This window comes from Ursus maritimus, unplaced genomic scaffold, assembly GCF_017311325.1.
Source record: "Ursus maritimus isolate PB19 unplaced genomic scaffold, ASM1731132v1 scaffold_21, whole genome shotgun sequence".
Classification (NCBI taxonomy): domain Eukaryota; kingdom Metazoa; phylum Chordata; class Mammalia; order Carnivora; family Ursidae; genus Ursus; species Ursus maritimus.
The window spans coordinates 43,526,920-43,553,607 of NW_024424564.1; the positions used below are offsets into that span (position 1 = coordinate 43,526,920).

At 48.0% G+C, this 26,688-nt stretch overlaps 1 protein-coding gene across 1 annotated transcript in view; it reads left to right on the forward strand.

Moving 5' to 3' along the window:
* Window positions 1-1,991, forward strand: part of LOC103676558 (60S ribosomal protein L32-like) — a 2,889-nt gene extending 898 nt beyond the window's left edge. The window contains exon 2 of the mRNA XM_040637079.1: window positions 1,959-1,991. Coding sequence (XP_040493013.1) covers window positions 1,959-1,991 — 33 coding nt within the window. The remainder of the gene's footprint in view (window positions 1-1,958) is intronic.
* Window positions 1,992-26,688: the final 24,697 nt, after the last annotated feature.

Genomic DNA, 26,688 nt, shown 5'->3' on the forward strand with positions numbered 1-26,688 from the left:
TCGTACAGCACCTTGACAGGGCTTGCTACCTCGCCTCCCAAGGTGCTCGCTCCTTCCCGTCCTTCTGCTGCTGTGCAAGAGGTGCGTGCTGGCTAAAACCCAGTCACGCAGGGCCACACCCCTGCGGAGCGCCCTCCGCGCTTCTCCTGAACTACACGCGAGGGAGGCACCCTCGTCTGGGCCGGTGCCCGTGGTAGCGTATCCCTGCGCTGACTTGACGAACTTAGTGTCAGCTTCACAGCACTCGACTGCTCACTCCTTGAAGGCAGGAGCCTTTCTTAATCATCAGAGCATCTAAGCCAGGCTCCTGGGTCATCACCGGGAACATAAGTGCTGAACAGAATATAATTCTCTGTCCTCCTGAGATCCCACTCTGCTTCAGGGATCGTATGTATTTATTTGAGAGAGACAGCGAGACAGCAAGAGCAGGGGGAGGAGCAGAGGGAGAAGACTCCACACTGAGCGGGGAGCCCGATGCCAGGCTCGATCCCAGGACCCTGAGATCAGGACTAGAGCCGAAGGCAGACACTTAGCCGACTGAGCCACCTGGGCAGAAGAGAACACCGGCTTCACATGCAAATGTTGCCACTTACTACGAAGCATGACAAAGTTAGCTTCATCCTAAAGTAGAAAACCTGGCAGCTACCGAGGCCTACTGTAGGGTTAAATGAGGTGATACCAGCCTGGAACTGTCTGAGGCACAAAGCAGGCAAATACTGATTTATCTCCCCATCTCCACACTGTAAACTCCTAGAGTGTGGGGGCCAGACCTTACATTCCTCTTTCTTTTTGCACCATGCCTTGGGGGATATAAACCATGCTTGATAAATGTTTGTTTGACTGATTAGCTAGTGCAGATCTCCAGGAAAGCGAGCCAAAGATATTTAAGGAGCTTTCTTCCCAGCCACCTGTATAAAGGATGTCGAAGAGCGTGCTGAGAAAGAGAACAGGGCAGAGATACCAGGTAAGCCTATTCCAAAATGATGTCCTGGGTCCTCTCTAACCCCAACCAATGACCTTCTGCTTGCCAAAGCCCATATTTCTCCTAATAGAAAGGTGTGTGTTCATGTGTCCATAGATCCTTAGAGCAAAGCAGCTCAATTTTCAATACATTACTGGAAATTCTCAACAATCATAAGCATGATAAACAAGGAAAAAAAAGAGAGAGAGAGAGAGACTAGAGTCTGCCCAAACGATCGAGCACTTACAAACCACCCATGGAGAAATGGAAAACTATAAACAGCAATGCCTCAATTTACCCAAGTTCCATTTAAGTGACTTTTTAAAAGATTTTATTGATTTTGAGAGGCAGAGAGAAAGAGAGAGAAAGCGGTGGGGAGGGGAAGGGGCAGAGGGAAAGGGAGAGAATCTCAAGCGGATTCCGCGAAGCCTGACGTGGGGCTCGTTCTCATGTCCCTGAGGTCATGACCTGAGCCAAAACCAAGAGTCAGAGGCTTGACTCAACTGAACCACCCAGGGGCCCCTAAGTGATTTTTTAGGTAACAGAAGGCTTACTGCTTTTGTTACATTTAGTTTTAACTAAGTGAAAAGATACTTCCCTGTTCTTATAACCAATATAATAAATACATGCTACGTTTTTCTTAATGATCCCAGTTATTTACCCATCCCCAAGCCTGGCTCGGTGCCTGGCCAAGGCACTGTGTAGCACTAAGTTGTACTATGCTGCAACAGCGTTGTGTGTGCTCTTGGGAGCTACAAAGGTGTCCAGGCCATCAGCTCTACACAATGGATCTATCTGACCTTATCGCTGGTAGACACGACTTTCCTGTACTTTTGCTAGAGGTCAGGCTGTCACTCCTTATCATGTTTCTGACCACCTTCTCAAGCTCCTCTTTCAATGCACTGTTTTGTTATGCCTTCTGGCTTAGGAATTCCAATGTGAAGTTGGTCAGTATAATTTAAGGCTGTCTGGAATCATGTGGCTCCTCTTCCCCCAGGTAGACCTGATCTCCCCCAGCTCCCGAAAGTGAACAGTGACTATAGGTCTGCCTTTGGCCAACCAACTGTAAGCGAAAGCCTGGTAAGAGCCAGAACACGATTCCCTGGGTTCCAATTTCCTCCAACCACCGTGATCTAGGACATTCCAGAGAGTGGGATCTGCCCAGGTCCCAGAGTGTAAGTAACATGGAGCAGAAACCCTCCACATACACACATGCCAACGGCAGATGAATGTGTTAGATGAGTAAGAAATAAATCCTTATTAGTTAAACCACAGAGATTTAGGGATTGTTCATATAAATAGCATAACCTAATCCCTCCTGATAAATACAAGTGATATATTTAAAAAGAAAACAAGAGCATGAGTCATCTGTCAAGAGGCCTTCCAATGAGAAAAATTCATGAGCTCATATTCAGACCATGACACATGCCTTGGCCGCGCACACGCGTGTGTAAATACAGCCCTAGTACCAGAGTGCGCCTGGTGCTGCTACTTCCTTGCCTATGTATCCTGGGAGCTATAAACTACCCAAGGCAGAAACCATGTCTTTTCTTCCTATCTTCCCAGAACCTAATACAGTGCCTGGTACACAGCAGAGGTCAAAACATACCCCTCTAAGTTGGAAAAAATAGTTTGCCCAAGTTACCATAGAGCTGATAATGGAAGAAGAATTAGGCTCAACTATTCTTCTAAAACACAGTTTCACTCACCCCATCAGATAGGTCCGATGACACGCTGTTCCCTGCCCTTGCCCTCCACATCTGAGGACAGAGCCAATGACTCATGCCCAGACAGTGTGACTGTGGACAGATGTATCTGCACCCAGCCAGCGGCTCCTTCTGTCCATTGTGCCTTCCCATTAGACAGTGAGGAATTTTCTGGCTGGGGCTAATGGTGGAGAGAGCTCTTTCTGCTGCCCTTTGGGGTCAAGATATCCTTGTTCAAACTGAGTCATCTGTACTTCACACTGGCTGTCCTGTTCAAAGGGCAGATCTGGGAACAGGACTTTAGAGTCACCCCAGAGCACCCCACAGCCAAATGACAACGCATTCCTCGTTTGCCCTTCAAGCACCTCAAGAGCAAACAGCAACTGCTGCCATGTACGGGGAGATCACCAACTTCATGCCATTGGGCTACGCACTGGGTACATTACTCTCCCGTCCAATCCTCAGAACAATCTTATAAGGCAAATGTTACTATCCGCATTTTCCAGATGGAAAAACGAAGGAACCAAAAGGTTCATGTCATAGGCTCGAGTGAAACGCACAGGCCCCTGGATTTTGTTACCATGCTATTGCCTGTATTTCTTAATTATGTGTATTTTTCTGAGTCCGTAACTTATCTGTTCCTCTACTTGTTCCTTTCACCTGTAACTATGTACTGAGGACCCGAGGCACTCCTACCCCCATTTTATACATGAGGTTTAAATTTAACTAGCAAATGGTGGTCCCAGAATTTAAAGGTTTGACCACTCATAAAGCCTAGACACCCTCTACCAATAATAGCACCCACCTCCTGGGTTTTAATGATAATGAAATGGACTAAGATAGGAAAAGTGCTAATAGCAGTGCCTCGCACATAGTAAGGCTTCAGTAAATGTCAGCTGTTTATAAAATTAAGTATAATGACAGCTATTGCCCACCAACACATTTTAGCGCTGTTTGTGGGTGGAGGGGGGCTGGGGGAGGGATGGAGGCAGGTGGGCAACACGGACTAAGTCTCACGTTATTTTGTATGATCGCTCGGTCCAGAGGCAACACTTTGGGCCTGTGTTTTCTCAGACGTAAGATGAGGAACACGGGTTAGATCATCTCCAGGAACCAGTCTTAAAATGCTCTGATTTGTGATTCTAGTAGTTGATCAATGAACGAGCGCCTTAATGACAGAGCACCCCAGACAATCCCCCAAGTCCCTCTGCAGAGAACACTGGTCTTTCCCATAGAGAGCTGGGGAGGGGTCCCAAAGGACCGTGCCACTCTAAAAGAAAGACCTCAGACAGGAACGTTCGAGAGGCCACTCTTTTCATTTCAGGATCGGGATATTTATCAAATCCCCAAATACGGGACGATGACAGAGACGGGGAAACAAAGCCCACCTGGCTGTCCGTGCCACCCATCAATGCTGACTCCAACAGGGACTGGAAGCCGCCACGCTCCCCAGCTGCAATTAGTGCGAACAAAACAGCAGGTGTGGATGTGGGAGAGCATCGCGACGGGAGGCAGCGGCCGGGACTGCAAGACACAAGCCGCCACTCAGGAGGAGGAAAGCGGGAGGCTTAGGAAATCATCGGGGCAGAGCTGGGGAGGGGCAGTGCTGGGGCCGCCGACCCCCCCAGGCCCACACTTTGGCATCTTGGTGCCAAGGACAGACATCTGCCACCCAGGACACATTTCAAACACAGACACGTTCATTTCTTTCTTTTTTTAAAAAAGTAGGTTTTTTAATAGTGGTAAAATTCCCTGTGTCTACTGTAACACAAACTTGGTGTCTTACAACAACAGAAACGTGCTCTCTCAGAGCTCTGGAGGCCAGAAGCCCAAACTGAAGGGGTCCCAGGGCTGTGCTCCCTCCAGGGCATCTAGAGAGTTCGTTCCCTGCCTCTCCCAGCTTCTGACTTGTGGTTTCGTGACTCCTGTCTCTCCCTCCGTGGTCACATCGCCTTCCCCCCACCTTCTGTGTGGGGACAATCTCCCCCGGCCTCCCTCTTACAAGCATGCATATAATCCAGGATTACCTCCTTATCCTGACTGCCCTGCTTAATCACCCCTGCAAAGGGTCTTTCCCGATTTTCAAATAAAGTAACATTTACAGGCTCTAGGGATTAAGACTTCCTATCTCTGGAAGACATTTTTCAGCCTACTTCAGTTCTCTTCTTGCCTATTTTTAAGAAAATCAAGAAATACTTTACCTTAAGCGTCACAAACCTAGGCTATATCCAAGCTGGAGTAGTCCTGGAAATCAGCACCTTCCGGCCTCCTCCAACTGCAAAGACGCCGGGGGTGAAAGTCACTGGCCTGGAATTACCCAGAAGACACAGCCAAGCAAACAAAAGCCACTTCACGCCACGGCTTCTCCCAGAGCATTTAAACGACTTCACTGAAAAGAATATTATATTACCCTCCTCTCCCTCCCCTCAAAAAATCCACCATGCATAAATTCTTGGCAGATATGCTGCATGAAAGGAGCCGCATCTTTACAAAAGAATGTAATTTACCAAAAAAAAGTGACTTCTGTGTTAACCCAGCAGACCAGCAATACAGAGTTGAAGAGTTCTGGTGTGGGTTCACGCCTGGACAGTGTGACCTCAGACCTGTCACAGAGCAGCCGATGCAGGACCCACGGGAGGTGAGTGACAACAGGGATCTGATCGGGGCTGCTCTTGGGGAAGGGATAGCAGGCATCGTGGTGCACGGCTGATGGGAGCAGAGACGAGTGAGTCAGGGAGACGAGGCAGTAACCTTATTCAGTGACCTACTTCCATGGTTCTCAAGCTTCAGGAAGCATCAGAATTACCTGGACAGACAGTGTTAAAACACGGATTTCTCAGCCCCACACCCCAGAGGCTCAGACTCTGTAGATCTGGGGTGGGGCCCAAGGATGTGCATTTCTCACAAGTCCCCAGGTGCTGCTGAAGCTGCCAGTCTGGGGGCCACTGGTCTCTGGAGGACCCAGGCAGTGAGGGCTGGGAGAAGGGAGAGAAGTAGAAGAAAGGAACAGAAGGGTGGGTGTCAGAGACAGGACCGCGAGAATTCCCAGGGTTTGGGTGGATGCAAAGAAGTCAGGTGACAGACAGGGACAAAGGTGGTAGAGTCACAGAAGGTGGGAGCAGAAACAGGGAGCCATAAGGAGGAGGGAAGGTGAAGGATTCGGAATTCGACATCCTAAGCTTAAAGCTGCCAACAGAACAGGTGGGAAAGCGTACATATCTACACACCACTCACTAAGGGGGAGAGTTCATGAATGAGAAGAAGCCGCAGAACCTGGAGGTGACCAGGAGGAGACGTGTCGGCCCAGGCACCTGCATGGAAGTCCTCTTCCAGAAAGTGCCCGGAGGGGGGCTTCTGCAGCACGAGATGGTTGACGGGAGGAGATGCACAGCCCAGTTCAGGAAGGGTGAGGATGGAAAGGGGGTGTGGAGACCTAACCACCGGCTCACTGATGGCACAGACAGCAGCTCGGGATCAGAAGCCAGATTCTGATGGCCCAGCTGAGAGGGGGAAAGCCTTGTCCTCGGACTCTTCTTTGAGGCCAGGTGATGAAGGAGGATGCAGAAGGAAGCTGGGTTGCGAAAGAGAGGGTTTTCTATCTTCTCAGTGAGGGACCCCTCTCTAGAGAGGCAAAAGAGCCATCTAAAGAGAGCAATGGAAGAGGCAAGCAAGAGAAGGGGCCTGGGATAGCCTGAGGAGCCAGCCATCAGCTGAAACAAATTAATGACAATTCTGGGGGTGACTTCAATGCCAGCACCCCATACCCCAGGGGCTGCCCCAAAAGGAGCACATTTGCTTCTACATTCCCAGTCCCTAAAGTAGCACCTGCCACCAGTGGCATCCTTAGTAAAGGATCCCTGAAGGAACTGAATGAATGAGAAAATGTAATAATGCTACAATGAGAGAAAGAATTCCTTTACTCAGGATGACTATCAAAATCACATAAGAGCAATACAGAAAGACAAAAGGGAGAAGAACACAGACCGAGGTGGGTTACAAACATCCCCATCTTCAGACTTCTGCTTCTTAAACTGAGCTCTAGCATTTCTACTTGAAAACCATCTTTTTAAACTTAATGCGGATAGAAGAGGAAACACACCTGCCACTCCACCCCCTTATGCCAACGCTTTTCTTCCTCTCCCCAAGCAAGAGAAGTTGCTAACCTGATTGACAGGGCTGAAAATATTCATTCGGCCATACTTCAAGGTATGAGGATTAAAGGGGGGGAGAGAAAAGATAGAAAGAAGGAAAAAGAAAAATGTGTGTGTACCTCCTGACATCCGCTCCTCAGCCCCCAGTCTCCTTTCTAATCACACTCCTTGCTCACGGCCCTCATACTTGCTGTTCCCTCTCTCTGAAATGCTCTTCCCTGCTCATCTAGGTGGCTTGCTTCCTCACCTCACCCAGTACTATGATTACTCGCTACCCTCTGGAAGAGGCTTTTAAAAACCACTTTTTCAAGATAACATCCCGCCCCATGTCATGGCCCAATCACGCTGACCTTTGGTTCTCCTTCTTGCTTTATCTTCCCTTCTCAATACCTCCTGCACTTGACATATCCCATGCGTATGTGTTTACTAGAAGACCCACTGGACCAGGGGCTTGGCTTTGCTCATTCCTGTGTCCCCAATGCCTACTGTAACTCCTGGCACATAGTAGGTGCTCAATAACTATATTAATTTTTTTAATTGACATACAGTTGACATCAATAACTATTTATGAATCCATCACCTTACCTCTCTGGAATGCTCCTAGCCTTAATACTTTACGGGTCCCTGGAGGAATCTACTTGAGCCATGGAAATCTGAAGGAGTGGTGAGAAACAGCTCCTCCCTGCACCTGTGCTGCAATCAGATGAAAAGTGATGACTGGCAGAAAAATCCAGCCACCATCTGGCTGCTCAAGGACCCCTCCCGTGTGCTGACAGCATTGTCATTCAAGATAATGAAGATTAAAACCAACAGTGATCCAGAGGGACAGGTTCCCAGGAGGCAGCCTGGCCGGACTTAACTCCTTCCGAGCCGCAGAGCTTGCAGACATCCTGAGAAGAAACCGCTCTTCCCGGAGGGTGAAGGCAGGAGGCTGGCAAGGTCCCTGCTTGAGAGATGATGGGTGACCTGTCCCAGGGAGGGATGAGATGGAGAAAGGCCAAGCAAAAGTGCCTGGGCGAGATCACGGCAGTGGGGCGGTGAGGAACGGCGCCCCAATGACAGATGTAACATACCATCTGCCCATCAGTCAACCAGGCCGTTCGGGCCGGATGCCAACTATGCTTTTAGCTCATTTATTAAAGCGATGGTGCGTGCTCCCACCCTCAAGGCCTGAGACCCATGGCCACTCTGTCTTCAATGGACACTCTGTCTCTGAAGTTTACAGAAAGTGGTTGTGCTGCCTAATCAATTTCCATGAGCAAGTGCTGACCACACTTGATTAGAGCATAGACTTCAGAGGCCCTGAAGAGCAGAGGGAAGCAGCACCGTGCAGATGCCAAGGCAGAGGGAGCCGGCGGCCATCCAGTACACCTCCTCCCCAGCACACAGGTGAAGAAAGCACCTGGGACACGCTTCCTCTGCAAGACGCAGCCCCGGCTCACCCTGGTGCCAGACAGCCTGCTGGAATCCCACCTCGGCCGCACATCAGCTGCGTGATCTTGGCCAACCGACTTAACACCCCCACGCCTCAGTTTCCTTGAAGGCAAAATGAAGACCGCAACAAGTGACCGACTGCCAGGCTTGTTACGAAAAGTAGGTGGGTCACTTAGGTCAAGCATAAAGCACAAGTACTGGGGTGTGCAAGTATTGCAGACCGGAGATGATGATATGATGAAGGGGAGGGTGAAGAGTGATGGCGGTGGTGCTGGTGGTAACAGTGATAGTAATGGTGGTGGTGATGGTGGAGTTCGCGGTAATGGTAGTAGTGCTAATGGTAATGATGGCGGTGGTGATGGTGGTAATGATGGTGGTGGTAATGGGGTTGATGCTGGTAAAGATGGTGGTGGTAATGGTTATGGTGGTGCTGGTGGTAGTGGTGGCAATGATGGTAATGACAGTGGTGGTAATGATATGGTGGTGGTGGTGGTAATAATGGTATTAACGGTAATGATGGTGCTGGTGGTGGTGGTAATGGTGCTGGAGGTAATGGTAACGGTGGTGGTCGTGATAATGGTAACCGTGATGGTGATGGTAATGATGACGGTGGTAATGGTGGTGGTTCTGGTGACACCACTCCCGTGTCAGCAGAGACTCTGGGGCTACACAAAGGAGTGACAAGAAAGCCACTGAAAGAACAGCTCCATGCGATGCAGTACTTTACGTCCTGCACGGGATGCGCGTGAGCACTGTCCCTCTGCTAATCCTTCCCTACTCCTCCAGGAGCACACCTGCAGACGAGGAGACAGGAGGTCTGGAGACGTGAAAAGCTGCCACGGGAGGGTGGGAAGCTCAGAGCAGCTGCCTGAGGACCTAACGCCGGCCCCAGGCCTAGGGTGGCCCCTGGGCCCACAGGAGCACTGTCAGGGCTGACAGTGACTCCCTGGAACCAGCTGTTGGAAAAGTACTTTCCGGTTTTCAGAAAAGATCACTGAATGAGAACTCACATGGGACGTCTGCCTCTCTCCTTAGCGGCTTCATATCCAGCCGTCCAGCCTTCAAAGTCAAGTCCAGGGACCCCTTTCACGCAGGTACAGGCACAGCACTGGGGAAAAGTGGGATCTAAAGGATACAGTCCTCACAACACAACTGTGCATACGCACACACGCGCACGCACACACACACACACACACCCCGCACACGCACGCAGACCTGAGCCCCCGAAGAAGAGAACATTCAAGCTGCTTGGCTTGCACACAGAGCCTTTCCCCACCTGGCCCGGCAGTCATCCCCCAGCACTTACGTCACCTTTCCAAATCTCAGGCATCTGGGCCGCGGTCCTAACAGGTTTGAACAGGGCCCTCCTTCACGCATCTCAAAAGTCCCTCACCTTCCTGTTCCTGCAGCTCCCACCGACCAGCAGGCCCTCCCTCCTTTCTTTCTAGCGAACTCCAAATTCGTTTCCAAGATTCTGGAACCAAATGCCTCCCCCGAAAGCCTCTAGTCAATGGCCATTTTTCCAGGGCCCCATAATACTGCACTTTCCCTGTCGGAGCACCGCGAGTCCCAGCATCTACCGTAACAATCAGACTCCCAGGGAGCCCCCACCGGGGCTCTGGAGGGCACTGGAGACACCCAGCCATCTTCTCCGCTCATGCATGGATCAGATTAAGTGCAGACAGCAAAGCCCGAGCCTGATTTGCTCCAAGTGCTCCCACCTGAGCGACGTAATACACCGGGAACACACCTGAGACGGGGACGGCGGTCCAGCAGCCAAAAACACAATCAGAGGGACCGAGACAAACTCAAGCTTCAACCAAAAGTGGGGTCAGCCCCCGAGGGAGCCAGGACCCAGAGCCAGAGCCTCCAAGCTTCCAAGAGCTGTGGCTTGGACCCTGTTTCAGAACTGTGCAGAACAAAAGTCAGGAAGGGCTTTTGAGCTGAGGCAACCCCAGAGGGATGGGACCAGGCTGGCTCCACCCAGACTGGGCTGGGGGTTCCAGCTGCTGCCAGGCTCAGCACCTAGTGACCTGTGTCCGGAGAACACCCGCACCGGTATGCAATCTATCTCAGCGGGTAAGAGCATGGAGCCTGGGGCTGACTCCCTGGGTTCAAATACAAACCCCAGCACTTGCTACGTGATCCTGAGGGACCTTATCAAAACTCTAGACAGGAGCCCACCTGGAACCATGCCCAGCAAACACTAAGTGCTCAATAAGTCGTGCTATTTTTAGGCTCCTGTCGGTCGCCTCAGCAGACAGGGCTTTGCAGGGACCATGGAGCTTCTGAGCCCCAGGTGGGTAAAGGCAGACTACAGGATCCCATAAGCCCCAGGACACAGGGGTTCCTTCGATGGGAGGACATGTGCTGGAAAACCCCCTATGTCCCATGGAGGGGATGGAATGAGGTCCGTTCCCCAGACCCCCAAAAGCACCATGCACACCAAGGAGCTTAGAATATAACAGCCTGTACGGTGAATTGACTTTCACATGGTTAATTGTATTATATCCTCAATTAGATTTGAAACTCCTCATAATACCTGAACATCTGAACAGCAGTACGCCAGGTATAAAGTGCTATCATCAAATCAGTGACTGCCCTGTTCGGGGCTGAACCGTGTCCCTGCCCGCCTTCGCCATTCCCCCTCAAATTCCCATATTGACGTCTAAAGCCCAGGACCTCAGATTGTGACTGTATTTGGAGACAGGGTCTTTAAAGAAGTAATTAAGGTGAAATGGCATCTCCAGGGTGGTCCAATCTGACCGGTGTCCTTATAAGAAGAGGGAACTGGAACAGACATGCACTGAGGGAAAGCCTGTATGAGGACACAGAGAAGATGGCCATCTGTAAGCCCAGGAGAGACGCCTCTGGAGAAGCAACCCTACAGACACCCTGATCTTGTTCCAGCCCCAGGACCAGGAGGAAATGCATTTCTGTGGTTTAAGTTCCCCGGGCTGTGGCGCTAACAACAGCCATACTAACACCATGAGGACAGTTGTTTTGTTTTTAAGATTGTATTTATTTGAGAGAGAGAGAGAGCACAAGTGAGGAGAGAGAGAAGCAGACTCCCCGCTGAGCAGGGGAGCCCAACACGGGGCTCGATCCCAGGACCCTGGGATCATGACCCGAGCCGAAGGCAGATGCTTAACCGACCGAGCCACCCAGGCGCCCCCCGTGAGGTCAGTCCTGGTGCATAGTTGCTGTCACTGTACCATGAGAGCACTGGACCTCTCAGACTTTGCAGCCAAGTGGGATTCAAGAGAATAAAGCCAACCTAGTTCCTTCCACCCCTTCCCAGGGATCTGGCACTTACTTCAAAACCCTTATGGAGTATCTACGATATGCTGAGATCTTTTTAAGGTGCTAAGGATGCCACATTCACCAAAAAGTCCCTTCTCTCATGGAACATATGACTGAAGGAGAAGTCAATGATAACCATAATCCAATAAATAAAAAATATCTACCTTCAGAAATAACTGGAGAGCACTGGGAATACGAGCCATTTTTTTTTCTTATTCCATTCTCGAGTTAATGAACACTGATGAACATGTAAGCCAAACAATTAAGGTTTTCTTCTTTAAAAGCTGAACCATGAAATGAATATTCAAAGAAAAAGTGCTGGGGAAAAAAAGAACATGGCTCACTCATTTCACTCTCCTTTAAGTCAATGGAAAAATCAGGCAGGGGCAAGTCATAAGCCCTGAGTAGAAGTTTCTATCCTGTTAATAGGCCTCGGCAACAAAGCTACAGCTTTCGAAATGAGACAGTTAGCATTTCCTATGCAGGATAATTTTTCCCTCTAAAGTTTGAGGCCAGAGCTATTTCAAAGAATAACTATGCTCAGGGAAATGGATTTTGTTTTTCTTCACCCAGATGAGAATTCACACAATGGCTAGCACTCTCCGCCAGGGAAAATTCTTGCAAAACTGGATCGAGCTGAATTTCACTTTATAGCTGGTGCTTATGCGTAAATTATTATTACATGTTTATAAGGGTTTTATGCGGGTATAATATTTTACTGCCAGAGAAGCATTTACACACTATGTGGCATCTCTAAGTGTTTTTTCATTTACAATTCTGCACTTTGGGGTCTGTAATGGCAGGCGAGTCTGTGCAAACCCCCTATGATTGTCAACCCCCCGGACGGCTCGGAGCTGTCGCAGCAGGGATTAACTGCACCGCTGCGTGCAACAGACACGGCGAGGACTCCACATCCCCGCGGCCCTCCAGGAGAGTCAGGTGCTTTCACAGCCACATTAATTAATGCATCGATGGCATTCAAGACGGAACCAGAAATTCAATAGCATTCCCCAGGCTCGTGGATCTGAGCTGCCTAACAGAGGCAGGTGAGGAATGACATTTGAGGACCTGGGAGTACCTACAAGCACTTGTCTATTCATGCTAAGAACATGCTGGCACTGACTGGAGCCCGACTACTTTGAGATGCAGTGTAACTACGAGCAAAGTCAGAATCCTGGCTCTGCAGCTCATCTGACGTGGATCAATCCCTCAAACTCTAAGCTTCGTTCTACCATCTTTAAGATAGAAGAAATCAGGGCACCTGTGTGGCTCAGTCGGTGAAGCGTCTGCCTTCGGCTCACATCATGATCTCGGGGTCCTGGGATCGAGTCCCGCATCAGGCTCCCTGCTCAGTGAGGAGCCGGCTTCTCCCTCTCCTGCTGCCCCTTCCCCCTGCTTGTGCTCTCTCTCTCTCTCTCAAATAAACAAATAAAAGCTTAAATCAATCAACAGAAGAAATTACAATACCCATAACATGGGCTCACAGGGACGCTGAAATGAAATGAGGCATGTGAGCTCTTGGTCCCAGACCCAACACATAATGAGGCACTTAAGTTACGCAATTTAGGTAGAGAGGTCACAGCCCATTGGATCCACGTAAGGCCCACAGTCAGGAATCGCTTTGTTCTTCTTCCCCCCCGACTGTGTGTGTCAGGTCCAGCCTGACTTTGAGAGACGGAGAACAGGGCTCTGGACCCATTCAAGACATGCAGCGAAGTCCTTCAATGTGCAAGCGAAACTGTGTGCATGCAAATGTGTGCAAACGAGCACTTCTGGGGAAGAGGCTACATTTTAACAGCCTCCCCAAAGGGTCCAGAGCCAGAAGGGCTTGACAATGACCAATGTGGAGTGCCACTTGCTCCTCTTGTTCAGGCTGGACAGAGGAGGGGTGATGGAATGGAAAGACAGTGGAGTCAAACAGTTCAAAAGTTCAAATCCTGGATCAGTGCCCTCCTTGCTAGTGACGATGGCAGAGCTCTCTACCCCTCCGAGCAAGGTGCTTCACCAGTGAAACAGGATCAAGGCCACCTCCTTGCAGGGTTGTTGGGTTTTTTTGTTTGTTTTTTGTTTTGGGTTTTTTTTTTTTTTTTTTGCGGGCGGGGGGGCAGGTGGTTAAAGACAATAACAAATGTCTGGCACACAGTGGTGCCAACTAAGTGTTAGTCTCCCTATTCACAGTCCCGCTGGGAAAATGGAAGGGCTCCCCTGGCCAAAAGGACCAAGTACAAGCATTGTCTTATCTTTCCGTCCATTTGCAGCTTCATGCACATCATGAACCCCTGCCACCTCAGCTATTCCTGCCCCCACCAGGCCGGATTTTGCCTGTCTACACCCATCCACAATTCTATGTTCCCTCTATTCCCACCCAGTTCCATCCAGCCTTGGCTCCACAGCCAGGTGCCTCAGCTGCCCTATTGGGTTTCAAGGGGCGGCACAGGATGGTGAAGGGAAGGTCCAAGCTTCAGAATCGAGCCACCTGAGCTCAAACCTCAGCCCTCCCACTTCCTAGCTGGTGACTTGAGACCAGTAACCTACCCTCTTCGTGACTCAGGTTCTCAATCTGTAAAATGGGGATGATCACAGTTATCTACCTCATTGGAAAACAAACGAGTTAATCCACCCATGGAGACAGACCTGGCATATTCTAAGTACAACCTGTGATTCAGATCAGATTGCAAACACCAGAGACGTAATAAGGCCAGCTCAGGTAACGGCAATGTATCGGGAACACTTAAAAGGACAAAAGGGGAAGACTCCCATGAGTCCCAGAATAGCAGCTGTAGTACAATTAAGCAACACACCACTGCCTGCCAGAACCCAGGCAGCACAAGGGACCTCAGTTGGGGGAGCATGAGCTCTGCCATGAGCTGATTCCCTAGCTTCATATGTTTGTAAGGTCTGGCCCTATCTCCTCCAACTTCATATCCCACTGCCACACCTCAGACACAACAGCTTTTCTCTGTCCTTTGAACAAGCCAAGTTTCTTGCACCTCAGGACCTTTGCACTCGCTGATCCCTCTGTCTACAATGCCCTACTGTCCTATCTTTGCATAGCCACTTTACCACAGCCTTCAGCTGTCCCCTCCCCTAGAGTCCTTCCCTGACGCCTAACCCTTCCCTTCTACCATTCACTCTCTAACCCATCAATCTGGATTATTGCCTTTATAGCACTTATCTTTTTTTTTTTTTAAGATTTATTATTTGAGACAGAGACAGTGGGAGAGAGAGAGCACAAGCAGAGGGAGAGGAAGAAACAGAGGGAGAAGCAGACTCCCCACTGAGCAGGGAGTTTGACGAGGGGCTCAATCCCAGGACTGTGGGATCATGACCTGAGCTGAAGGCAGCCACTTAACTGACTGAGCCACCCAGGTGCCCCTATAAGCACTAATCTTTAAAAGGCCTTTTTCTATATTCCTTTACCCTGGAATGTAATATCCAAGAAAGAAGGGACTTTGCTTTTCCATACCCCTAGAAGAGTGCCTCATGCACAGCAGAGACCCTGTAACTATTTGTTGCCACAGGAATGGCAAATAGTTCTTTTCCTGCTACCCAGCAACTGCCTCTCTCTGTATTTCTAGTTCCCATTCTCTAAAAGATACACTTACCTAATCACCATTCTCACATCAGGTTTCCGGTTCTTATGCTAAGCCACTACAAAAAACCCCATCAAGAAGGGTGAGGCCATTTTCATCAGCAGGTGTTGAGGATGTGGCAGATCCCATGATAGTCATGTCAAAGGCAGAGTCTTCGTCTTTCCCCATATGTAGGGGGAAGTCCCGTTTCTCCAACAACATTATGATATTCTTAACCACACTTTCACACCTGCCCCTAACACCTTCAAGAAGGGCTAATTCAAACAGATTACAAAAGGCAGACCTAGGCCCTGAGAACAAAGAAAAAAAGGTTGCAGCATGAGTGAAAAACATTTGTAAACTGTAAAGAGTTCTGTGAGACGTAATGTAGATGACTGCAAACATAGGAGTCTCAAGGCATCTTTAAGAAGCTGGAGAAGAGCAGCCAGATGAGCGTGTCCGTATCAAACAGCCACAGGTGGGATCGAAGCCCCTGGCCAGAGCGGCCTCTAAACAAGGACTTCAGGTGTGCTAAGCCACTGCTCCTCCAGCCCTTGGCCAGCAGGGCACCTCCCACGCATCTCAGTCTGCTGAGCAAACGTCATCCTCTTCCACGATGCTACAGGGTGAGAAGAGTCCGGAAGCTTTACTCAAGAGCATGGATCAGCACACTGTTTACGTAAAAGGTTAGACAGTAAATATTTTAGGCTTTCGGGCCATATGGCCTCTGTTGCAAGTACTCCACTCCGCTCTTGCAGCGGGAAGCAGCCACAGACAACGGTGAAGGAACAGGTGGGGTTGTGTGCTGACAAAACCTTCTTTGTGGACACTGACATTTAAATTTCATGTAATTTTCACACGTCATGAAATAGTACTTTTTTTTCTTTGACCACTGAAAAATGTAATAAAAACCACTCTTATTTCAGGGGCTCAGGTGGTGGGCTGTAGTTTGCTAATCCCTGCTCCAGACCATTCTCCATGGCAGTCTCTCATCACGTGGTCTGAACGTCAAGGTTCTCCTGACATTCTAAGCTGGAGCTATGAATGCTGGAACCTCCTTTACTCAATCTTCAGTAACTCACAGAACCACTAGATCTCAAAAAATGTTTTCTAAAAATTTTCCTTTGACCTCTAATGAAACACCATCTTCGACAGATCTTCACCCGCATTAGGCAACAGCCCATCTGCTGGTGGACAGCTCCAGTGCTGAAAGTTCTGCTCTAGGTAGCTCTCCACCTCCTGGTTACTCTCCCCAGAGCTCCTGGTTCTCCACATTTTGTCTGCAGAATTTATCCTGTCCATCTTCCCCCCTGACAGCATCCACATTTTTATTTGCATGAAGGGGGGCGGGAAATGAAAAAAATGGACTAGGCCCATGACAGAAAAATCCGTCCCAAGAGAGCAAGCAAAAAACATGGAATTGCGGTAGAAAACTCTTTAATCAAAGTATCAGCTTCAGAAATGACCCCAAGTCCACAGACCTATGAGGAAGTTAAGAAATGACTTAGGACAGGTGAAAGATGTCTCCTCAAAACGTGCCAGAGAAGGTTCCCATATAATTTGAATTAATAAGTGAATGGACAAATAAATATATTTTAGCATGCCTGAATGGAGAACATTCTTCTCTCTCTACCTAAATGTGCCCAGATCTCAAAAAACAGAACATCTGGTGAGAACAAGATTATTCAGTAGTCTAAAGAATTAAAAGATGAATGCTACTGGGACCAATTGATTCTTTAATAAAATTCCTAATTTCCCTAGAGCTAGACTCACTGCCTGAAAATATCTCATCTACATGAATAAGAAAATAAGAAAAGTGATTACTGACTACCTACCAGGTATGAGGTGCTTTCACACACATCAGCCCCTGAAAATCTCATAACAAACCCACCACAGAGAACTGTGAGCCTTTCTTCTTTCACATGAAGTCACCCAGACCCAGCAGTGGGGGCTTCAGATCTCATACCCGCATCTACCCAACCTCAAACCATGCATGTTCTGCTGTTTGGGACACAAAACTCTGCTCATCCCAGTCCCTTGTGGAATATGAAATCGTTTTTAAATGATCCACAGGCGAGATCATCAGAGAACATGCCTCTAAAATGCCTCTGAATTGCAGAAGGTAAGAGACAATACAAGCAAAAAGAGGAAAATGTATAATGTGAAAAACACACATCCATAGTGACTAGGTTTGGGATTCTAGCCTACCCCATACTTAATATAAAAGAATCTGATTTAATGGGGTGCCTGGGTGACACAGTCAGTTAAGCATCTGACTCTTGGTTTCGGCTCAGGTCTTGATCTCAGGATGGTGAGATCGAGCCCCATGTCAGACTCCACACTCAGCACGGAGTCTGCTTAAGATTCTCTTTCTGTCTCCCTTTGCCCCATTCCCCTCTTTCTAAAATAAATCTTTTTTTAGAAGTGTCTGATTTAATGACATCATATGCGAAACAACTAACCCAGCACTATATAGGTGCCTCTCAAAATGGATAGCCCCACTTAAAAATTTAGGAAAATTAATACACTAAAAGAGGACCTAGTTCAGAAAGACAAAAACGGTCCTAAAAATAGAGAATCCTTTTGCAGTCTTACTCCCAGTCCTTAAGAACTGCTTTTACATATATTCATTTAAAATTATTTTTGGAGGCCAACTCACTTTGGGAAAATACTGAGAATGTTATAATATGGTCTAATCTCTTCTGTTAGCTTTGATCCATGAAACTAAGTTGTTGCTCCTTGACTAAAAAGAACAAAGTCAAAATTTGGCTTGAAAGGTTCTAACATCTTTTTTTTCTTGCCAATATCTAATATCTGAGCATGATTTTACCCTTTGAAAATGCTTCTAGATATATTACCCTCCTCCTTCACCTTTACAACAACCCTAGGTGATGGGCAAATATTTTCATTATTTTTTCCTTTACACATGTGTAAAAAAGTCATACAAAGATTGTATAGGGGCTTTTCCAGTTGCAAGTGATAGAAGAACTATTCTAAATAAAACTGAGAATTTAGTGGCTTATAATCTGCAAAGTCCAAGGGTAGATCTCCCCTCAGGCAAGGTGTGATCTAGGTTTAAGGGATGACCTGGTCTCTCTCCAGTTCTCAGCTCTGCTCATAGCCGCACTGACCTCATTCGCAGATGCCAAGCTGTGAAGAGAGCGCTGCGAAGTAGGATGTAGCTCGGATGTGCACAGCTACACCTCTAAGGTTCAAGGCCAGTGGAAAAGAACACATGCACCTGTCTCAACCATCCCTACAAGTCTCATGGCATCTAACTGTGCCCACCCAAATCACTGTAATGAGGGGTAATTTACATTATAGGTCACACCCTGAAGTTAGACACAATACCGTCTCCTCCAAAGTTCATGGGCTGAAGTACATTTCCAGAGGAAGACTGAGCAAGGTGAATAAATACTGAGTTGGAAAACCAAGAGGTGCCCACTACAGACTGCGTGACTTGCCCAAAGTCACACAGCTACTAGGAGACACAATCAGGACTCAAGCACAAATCTTCTGGAAGCAAGTACTCCAAAAATAGTGGCGAACTGTTTCAAAACACTGGGAGTAAATCACAAAAAGCCCTCAAAACTGAATCTCTCGGTCACAAATAACATTCGAAACTACTGATCCCACTGCTCACAGAACTTCAAAGAAAGCCAAGTCCCTTTTACAAAACATAAATTTTGTGAAATTAAGCAAGGTTACCATTATCTAAATCAAAATCCCTTTATAGCTCTAAATGGTTCCTCACCATCTGGAAAGTCAGAACATTGTACTCAAAAGGAAAAAGGAAAGCTTTTTGACCTATTTTTGTCCCTACACTAATGTAAAGCACCAAATTCTATTTATTAAGCACTCTCGATGCACGCTATTTTGCTGGCTATTTGCAACTCTAAAATGACACCTATTATTCAGTTAGAGATTAGAAACTCAAGCAGTAGGGTGTTTTTAAATAAAAAATAAAATTAAAAACAGATTTGCCATTGCCTTTTTAATGAAACTAGTAGCTCTGCTGGCTTAGAGGGGAAATGACATATTTCTTGGGAGCTTTATAGACCGATCTGAGCAGGGCTTTAAACAAAAGTTACCAACATTCGTCTCTTAAGCAATTATCCGATGCTTCTTCCCTAACTGCACATGCCGTCCCCCTAAACCCTCCACGGAGAGCCCAGGCAGCCCACACAGGCTCTTCCCCCTGAAACCGCAACAAAGCAAACTCTGTCACCTGACACCTGCAGGTGACACGCCAGGTGGGGCCTGACAGGTGTGTACCCAATAAGAAAACGATTTCACCCAGCACTCTCCAACAGAACCTTCTGCGATGACGGAAGGGTTCTGCGTCTCTGCTGTGCAATACGGTAGCCACTAGCTGCATGGGATTCTGAAGTCCGAGGAGCTGGCATTTTTATTTAATCTCACTTTAATTACCTTAAAGTAGCTACATGTGGCCAGTGGCTAGTGAACTGGACGGCAGTGCTGATGGTGCCCTTGGAGGATTTCTCCAGCATGTTCCTCAACTGCTGCTTTCTCTTCCCCTGTGTTTTCCATCCTAGCATAAGTCAACCTGCCACTCTCCATCCACACCGGGCCTCTGGTTGCGCCTCGGGCTCCTGTGCAGAATTTCCACTCCTGGCCCATCTGCGTAGATTCCATTTCATCTCCCAAACCCAACCCAGGCCTCACCTCTTCCCGGAAGCCTTCCCTGACTTTCCCCCTCTCCCCTCCCCACTCTTCTGCTTCCCCATCACCTCTGGGCTTATGCACACTTCTGCGGCTGTGCTCAGCACACAGCAACGTGCCCTCCACGACAGGAGGCAGTGGAGCACGGCGGTAAGAGTGCTCCGCAGACGGCTGCCTAGTGTCCACTCCTGCTTCTTCTAGCACTTACTCTGAGCTCTACGACCTCAGGCAGGTCACAGGACCCCTCTGAACTCAGTGCCCCCTCTTGTAAAATGGGATTCTTCGTGATAACTCTCCTTTAGAGTTGTTGCAAAGACTAAACGACCAAACGCAGGTAGAACATTAACGTGGTGCCTGGCAAGGAGCAAAGACTCAATAAAATTGAGCCGTTAGGTGTTATTTTTCATTAGCTTATTAGACTATGCACCTCAGAGCATGTACGGGAGCCTAGCCATCCTTGTAACCCAGAGTCAGAGCATACAGTAGGCAAGCCTGAAAGACTGCAGTTATTAATGATGCCGCCAGCAGATGGATGCCAGTCCTGAGCTCAGTTCTAAGTATACTCCATACTGCCAAACAGCCTTGGTAAGCCTTGGTAAGTAGGACTAGAGAAGTGAGATCACAAGCAGATCAGAATTTTATGGGGCCTTATTCAAACTGCACCCAAAGTCACCACCACCACCCTCCCATATGTCCCATCACTACCCCAGACCCTCTCCCCATCCCCAATCTGGTCATATCTCTACCAAAATGTTCCGGATGGAAGTTAAGACGTATCCTGCAGGTTTTGTTTTTTGGGGGGGCGGGGGGCAGTAACAAAAGCGTAAGGGCCACTGGTCTAACATTAATGCAAGAGATTCTGTAAGCAACTCCCAACAAGCTCCCAACAATCTGTTCCTACCACTCTCCCCCATACTTCTAGTTTACCCATTCCCCCTCTTTGTCTAGGTGGATTTCTGGATACAGTGTCAGAGGGATCCTTCGCTTTACAGAAACATTCCTACAAGCCTGGATTCTACCTGTGCTCCACGTGTGCACCTGGCCCTGAAGGATGGGGCATCTCCTGCGTCCCTACGAGGCTCCTAGGTTTTACCGAAGGCAAATAAAGATGAGCAGCAGAAGAAACAAGCATTAAAAATGATTAAGTGTTCGATATACAGGCTTTCCAGCCCGTGCAGAGTCCCAACGAGACTGTTCATTTCCCAAATTCGATGTCCTCCTCCTGCTGCAAGGCTCCCTGGCACAGGGAGGACTTCAGCCCAGCTTCCACTGCGGGGCGGGGGGAAGCAGCATCTGAACCTACAATGCAGGTGATCTATCCTCCTGGGGGACCCTGCATTAAGAGGCTTGAAGAATAACCAGCAGCATGACTGGGTAGTGCCGGGAACATCTAACACGAGGTCTGGGGCTCTGCCATCGGCCCGCGGTGTGAACCTGGGTACATCACCTTCCCTCTCGGGGCTTCGGTTTCCTGATTTAGAATGTGAGGGAGTGGTTTCCAAACTTCGTTCTTTTTTTGAAGCAGCAAAAATGTCTTTTTGTCCCAAATGAAATCTATGGAGAACTCTGAGATACAAAATGTGCAAGCTGAACAGCTGTGGTCAAAGGGCGTTGGTGGGATTCGAGAAGCCCCACCAACTGAGTCTCTCCCTCCCCTCCCCCAGCCCCTGGAAACCCAGGGAACAGTGCCAGCAAACTAGCTCATCTTTCTAAGGCCATACCAAGTTGGAACACTTCAGGATATGACTCACGATGGGCCTTTCTATGCGCCTCTCCACGTGGAGTGGAGGAGAAAGAGACTACTTTGGTATTACTTCATTGAAAACTTTAATGATGGAAAATGTCAAATATTCAAAACTAGAGAGAATCCTGGCATGTTCGTATGTGACCCAGGGATCAACAATTACCAAGTCAGGGCCAGTCTCGTTTCGGCTCTCCCCTACCCACCCCCACACCCCTGAGGTTATTTTGAAAGCTATTTCCAAATATACTGTCATCTTCTCAAAAATATTTCAGCATTATTTGTCGAAAAGATAGCGATTCTGAAAATCTAGACCTCAGTTTCATTACCACCCTAAGAAAATACAAACATTAACTCCTTAATAGCATCTGGCATCCAGGTCAGTGGTCCATTGTTTTTTCCCCTTACAATTAATTTCTTGAAGGACTGAGTTGTTTTTCTAGAGGGTTTCCCGCTGCCTGGATTTTCATGACGACTCCTCTGCATTTCACACGGGCCTGGCCTGCGCCTCTCCTATTTCTGATTTCCGAGTTAGATCAAGAGTCCCGACAAGATTCCGGTTCCATCAGAAGACACAGACCTTCTGGTGGTTTTCTTTCTGTGTTGTTGGTGGCCATCTTCCAAAATGTTTCACACATGTACACATTCATAAAGCAATATCTTTATATTTTTACCCCAGAGTGGATTAAACCCTCTTGTTGATCTGAAACTTTCTGCTTAACCATGGGACATCATTCATTTTTTAAAAAATCAGACCTCAATAAAATACCGTTACCATGGTGATGCTACCGGATGTCGTTTACATCAAAACAATTTATAGTTTTAATTCCGTCATTTGTCCAGAACGGTGCTTTATGCATAGTAGGTGACTGGTTAACAGTCCCTCAATAACTAAGCAACACTGTTAAATCTCCTGGACTTCTTTTTTTTTTTTAAGTTTTTATTTATTGTTTTTAGTACTCTTCTATACCCACGGTGGGGCTTGAACTCATGACCCCGAGATCAAAGGTCATGTGCTCTTCCGACTGAGCCAGCCAGGTGCCCCCAAATCCACTGGACTTCTAAGAGTACTGAATACTATTAACTGACCTGTCCAAGGGCTCCCCCAGATGTGCTCTGTGATAGACCCAAGTCTGCTAAAAATTCTCAGCCACCTTCTCAGATGATAAACTAGGCAAAGCCAAGCAAGCCCTGTTTTCCAGCACATTTTTTTATAAACAGCTGCTTAATAAACCCAGCATGACTCTGTTTCTTGAGGCCTCAACTCACTCATCAGTTTTCCCTTCCCCAAAGAGACTAAGTATCAGCCATAGCCCCCGATCCATAATCAAACCAGTAATTCCTGCCACCCCCACAAACGCTAACGGGTGTTACAAAATTAACAGTCTGTTTCTATGTGGCACAATCTGAAGGACCCCGAAACAATCGACATCCCTGTTCCACTCCTGATTAGAGACTGAACGGTGGCAAACAGCAGCCACTCCCCATGGTCAATTAATAGTCCCCCAAAAGAAGCCAGAGATATGATCAATCAAAACTAAATCGGCAACACAGATCGTGTGAAGCCCTCAGTGGGTTTGGTTTTTTTGTTGTTGTTTGTTGTTTTTTGTTTACTGGCATGATACTATTGTTTCTATCTGCTATGGAAGTTCAGAGTATAAACAAGTGGGTGCTTATCAGGAAAAGATGAATCAAAAATCTCCCACCAAGTCTATGTCTGCCACCCCAATACTGTTCATGGCAAAGGTATTTACATCTGAAGTATGTGGTGTATAAGGATAGAAACAGGATGGTGGCTAAGTGGTTTTTAAACCAAGCTCACAGGCCCAAGGAGGCAGTGGAGTAAGAAAGAGCAAGCATTAAGAGTTCTTGGCCAGCAGCTCTATTCCCTACCTCCCCAGGGCCACTAAATAACTCGGAGTAATAACCATTCCCTCCAGAATTCGTGAAGAAAAGGAAAGAGGTGAATGTTATCAGCTGTGAACCCAGGCCAGCAGCTCATCCCCAGCCTGACCCAGGTTCTGCCTCAGCCAAAGAGGAGAGGGAACCCCTCCTGAAGCCATATGGAGACAAAGTGGGCCCCCTCCTCCTGGCACACTGCCAGGCACAGAGCCCTTAAACCCCAGAGCCTCACCAGAGGCTTGCCCCCCTGCTGTCGCAGAGCTCTCGTTCTGCATGAACTGGTCTCCTACTAATTACTCGAGGCAAGTCCCTTGGGTCCATCCCAGAGTGACTCTGAGGCAGAGGGACCTAGGTGCACGTCCTTGATCCACCCTAACTCGCTCTGAGTCAATAACTTATCTGGAACACCTCTCTGGTCTCCAAATTGGAGAGCCATATTCACTACCTTTTGGGGTATCTAAAAGGATTAAAAAGACTAATTGCATGATCAATCCCTTTCCTCCACCCCACTCCTAGTTTCCCTCTGCTTCTGTGCTCTTCATCTGCTTCCCCATTGACTTCGTCTCCTGCTCTTGTCACAGAAAGATGAGCAGGGTCTGAGCTCCACGCTCCTGTGCCCCTTCTGGCCTGGGGGCAATGCTGTGTCATCACTCTCTACCCCCAGGCCACACCTTCGCCTGAGTCACCCCAGGACGGGATGCTGATCAAAATAAACCGTGCTCCTCAACACCAGGTCCAGCAGACACACACAGCCAGGTCCGTTTCATGGAACACCCGACCACCTGGGTGCGTGTGGTGAGCAAATGTGTTTTGTGAACCAGCGGCGCTCCACCCCACCGACTTCACCATATCTTCAACAGCATCCATATTTCCAGGGGGATACAGATCCCAGGGGCAAGGACAGGAACTCCAGCATACTGGAACAGACTCAAATTAAGACTACAAGCCATGGAACGGAGAGCACCTGCCGATAACTCACGATGCCCCAGGCGCAGCCTTAAGAGTTTCAAATACGTTAATTCCTTTCATTTTCATCCCTCCGGTGCAAGAATGGCTGTTATCTCAATTTTCCACATGAGGAAGCATAAAGGCACACGGAGATGGTATAACAAGTCCCGTGTCACGTGGCTAGCCAGGGGCAGAGAGGCAGGATGGGCGCCCAAGCAGTTGGGCTCTGTGGCCTTAGGTCTTATCCAACAGAGAAATAAAAGGGGACCCACGCTTCTGTCCAAGAAACCACGCTAAGAGAAATCCATCAGCAGAAAAATCAGATTAACTCTCTAGATTGAAGAGGAGAGTGGGGCCTTAACCCAGGCCACCAGCATCATGGCCTTCAAAGAGGGACCTCACCTCTTCCAAACTCCCCTTTCTGTCTAAAAGACAATGCTCCTGGAAAACAGCGCTCCTATCCTAGGATTCTCAGGGAGGACACCAGGGAGCAGAGTCTCAAGACTTTGGAAGTTGAGGTCAGATGGGCCTCATTCAAATCTGGACAGTGAGACCCGCTGGCTGGTAACTGTGGGTATGTAATTCAGTCTCTCTGTGCCCACTTCCTCATTTACAAAGGGGAATAACAAGGAATTCGTTGTAAGTGTTAAAGGAGGTAATGCACCCACGTGCCGAATACAGTGTCTGGCATGTAACACCCAATAAATGCTACATAGTAGTATCATTATAACTAGCATCACCATCACCATCATCATGATCTGAAATTCCAAAGAAGGAACTCTTCCCCTCTTAACACAGGTAGACGTTATAACCTTATTTGGAAGAATAATGCGGCTAACACATTTTCCAATTGAAATCCCTGAACAATTAAGGCTGACTCAGAGTGGAGGAGATAGGGCAGACTGTTCGAAGGTAGCAGCCCCTTTCATCCCGGGGCCCCTCACCTGAGGGTGGGGCCCTGTGGGCCTCCCTCCTTATTTCATTCCACCCACCTCCGGCATGCCCCTCCCACCACATTTCTGCTCCCAAGACCCCACAAGTAACCTCAAGGGCCTTTCAAAAAGACTCTACATCTGCTGAATGATAATGACAAGGTTCCTATGGCAACACTCCTTTCTAAAGTTTGGGTAGTGGAAGACAGAGGGATCACTTAGCACCTGGCTTATGTTCCATGAAATGCCTTGAAACCACATGGGGTTTTTTTTCTTCCACAATTAGAGAGGACTTATGCTTATACAGCACACGACCACTTATAAAGCCCTTCCACAGGTGTCACGTCCTCAGTGAGGTAAGGAGAGTTTACTGACCCTATTTTTTTGACAAATTAAAAATCTAGCAATTAAGGTTGTCGAGAGCTCGTATGTAGTAAAATCAGCGTAAGACCTGGGTCTCTTTGCCTCCCGACCCCGTGCTCTTCTCAAGACCTGCGGTGTCTCTTGGAGTTGTAGCTCCTTCTATCGGCCCTGTCCACCAGGCCTTCCCTTTCTCTCAACTTCCATGCATTGAGGCGTGCATACGATGACCCCTGCAGTAACATCCCAACCATCGAAGGTGTGCAAGACTTAGCCCTCCGCTTAAACCATGCACTCTTAAACGCAGTGTTCACACTACATCCCACGGGACATCTCTTCAGCAATCACGCTAGTTCACTGAGTGTCATGATGAAGAGTCTGAGCTTGGAAGTCGAAATACATGACTTAACATGACAGACCTAGGATTCGATCCCAGTTCTGACACTGTTTAGCTGCGTGATCTTTGGGAAAGTGACTTAACTTCTCTATGACTTCAGGTCCTCGTGTGTTTAATGGAGTAACAGTGCTTCCCTCAATATGGTTATTGTGAGAATTCATGGGACCTTGATTCAGATAACACAGAGTAAGCGCTTGGGAACTTTATGCTATTATCATCATTAACATTATCAATAGTATATGGATCAACATCATCACAATTTTATAGTTAATAAACCAAAATTCGGGGTCCTGTATCTTGTACAGGGCCACACAACATACCACTGCTACAGCCCAGGGGGGAATTCCAAGATCTCCTACTTCTATCTCTTTCTAGGCCCCACAATACGTAACACACACTGAGTACTTAGTAATACTCAGGAGTTAAGAGAATGTGATGACTATAGGAAAACCCAGTGAGTTATCTGGTCAACCCTCGCACTTTGCCCATTAGAACACTCAGGCCCAGCAGATATCACATCTGTTCAACGCCATTTATCTACTAATGATAACCTATGCAGTTGTAGAGTGATACCTAGTGACAGAGTTTCATTCTCTAG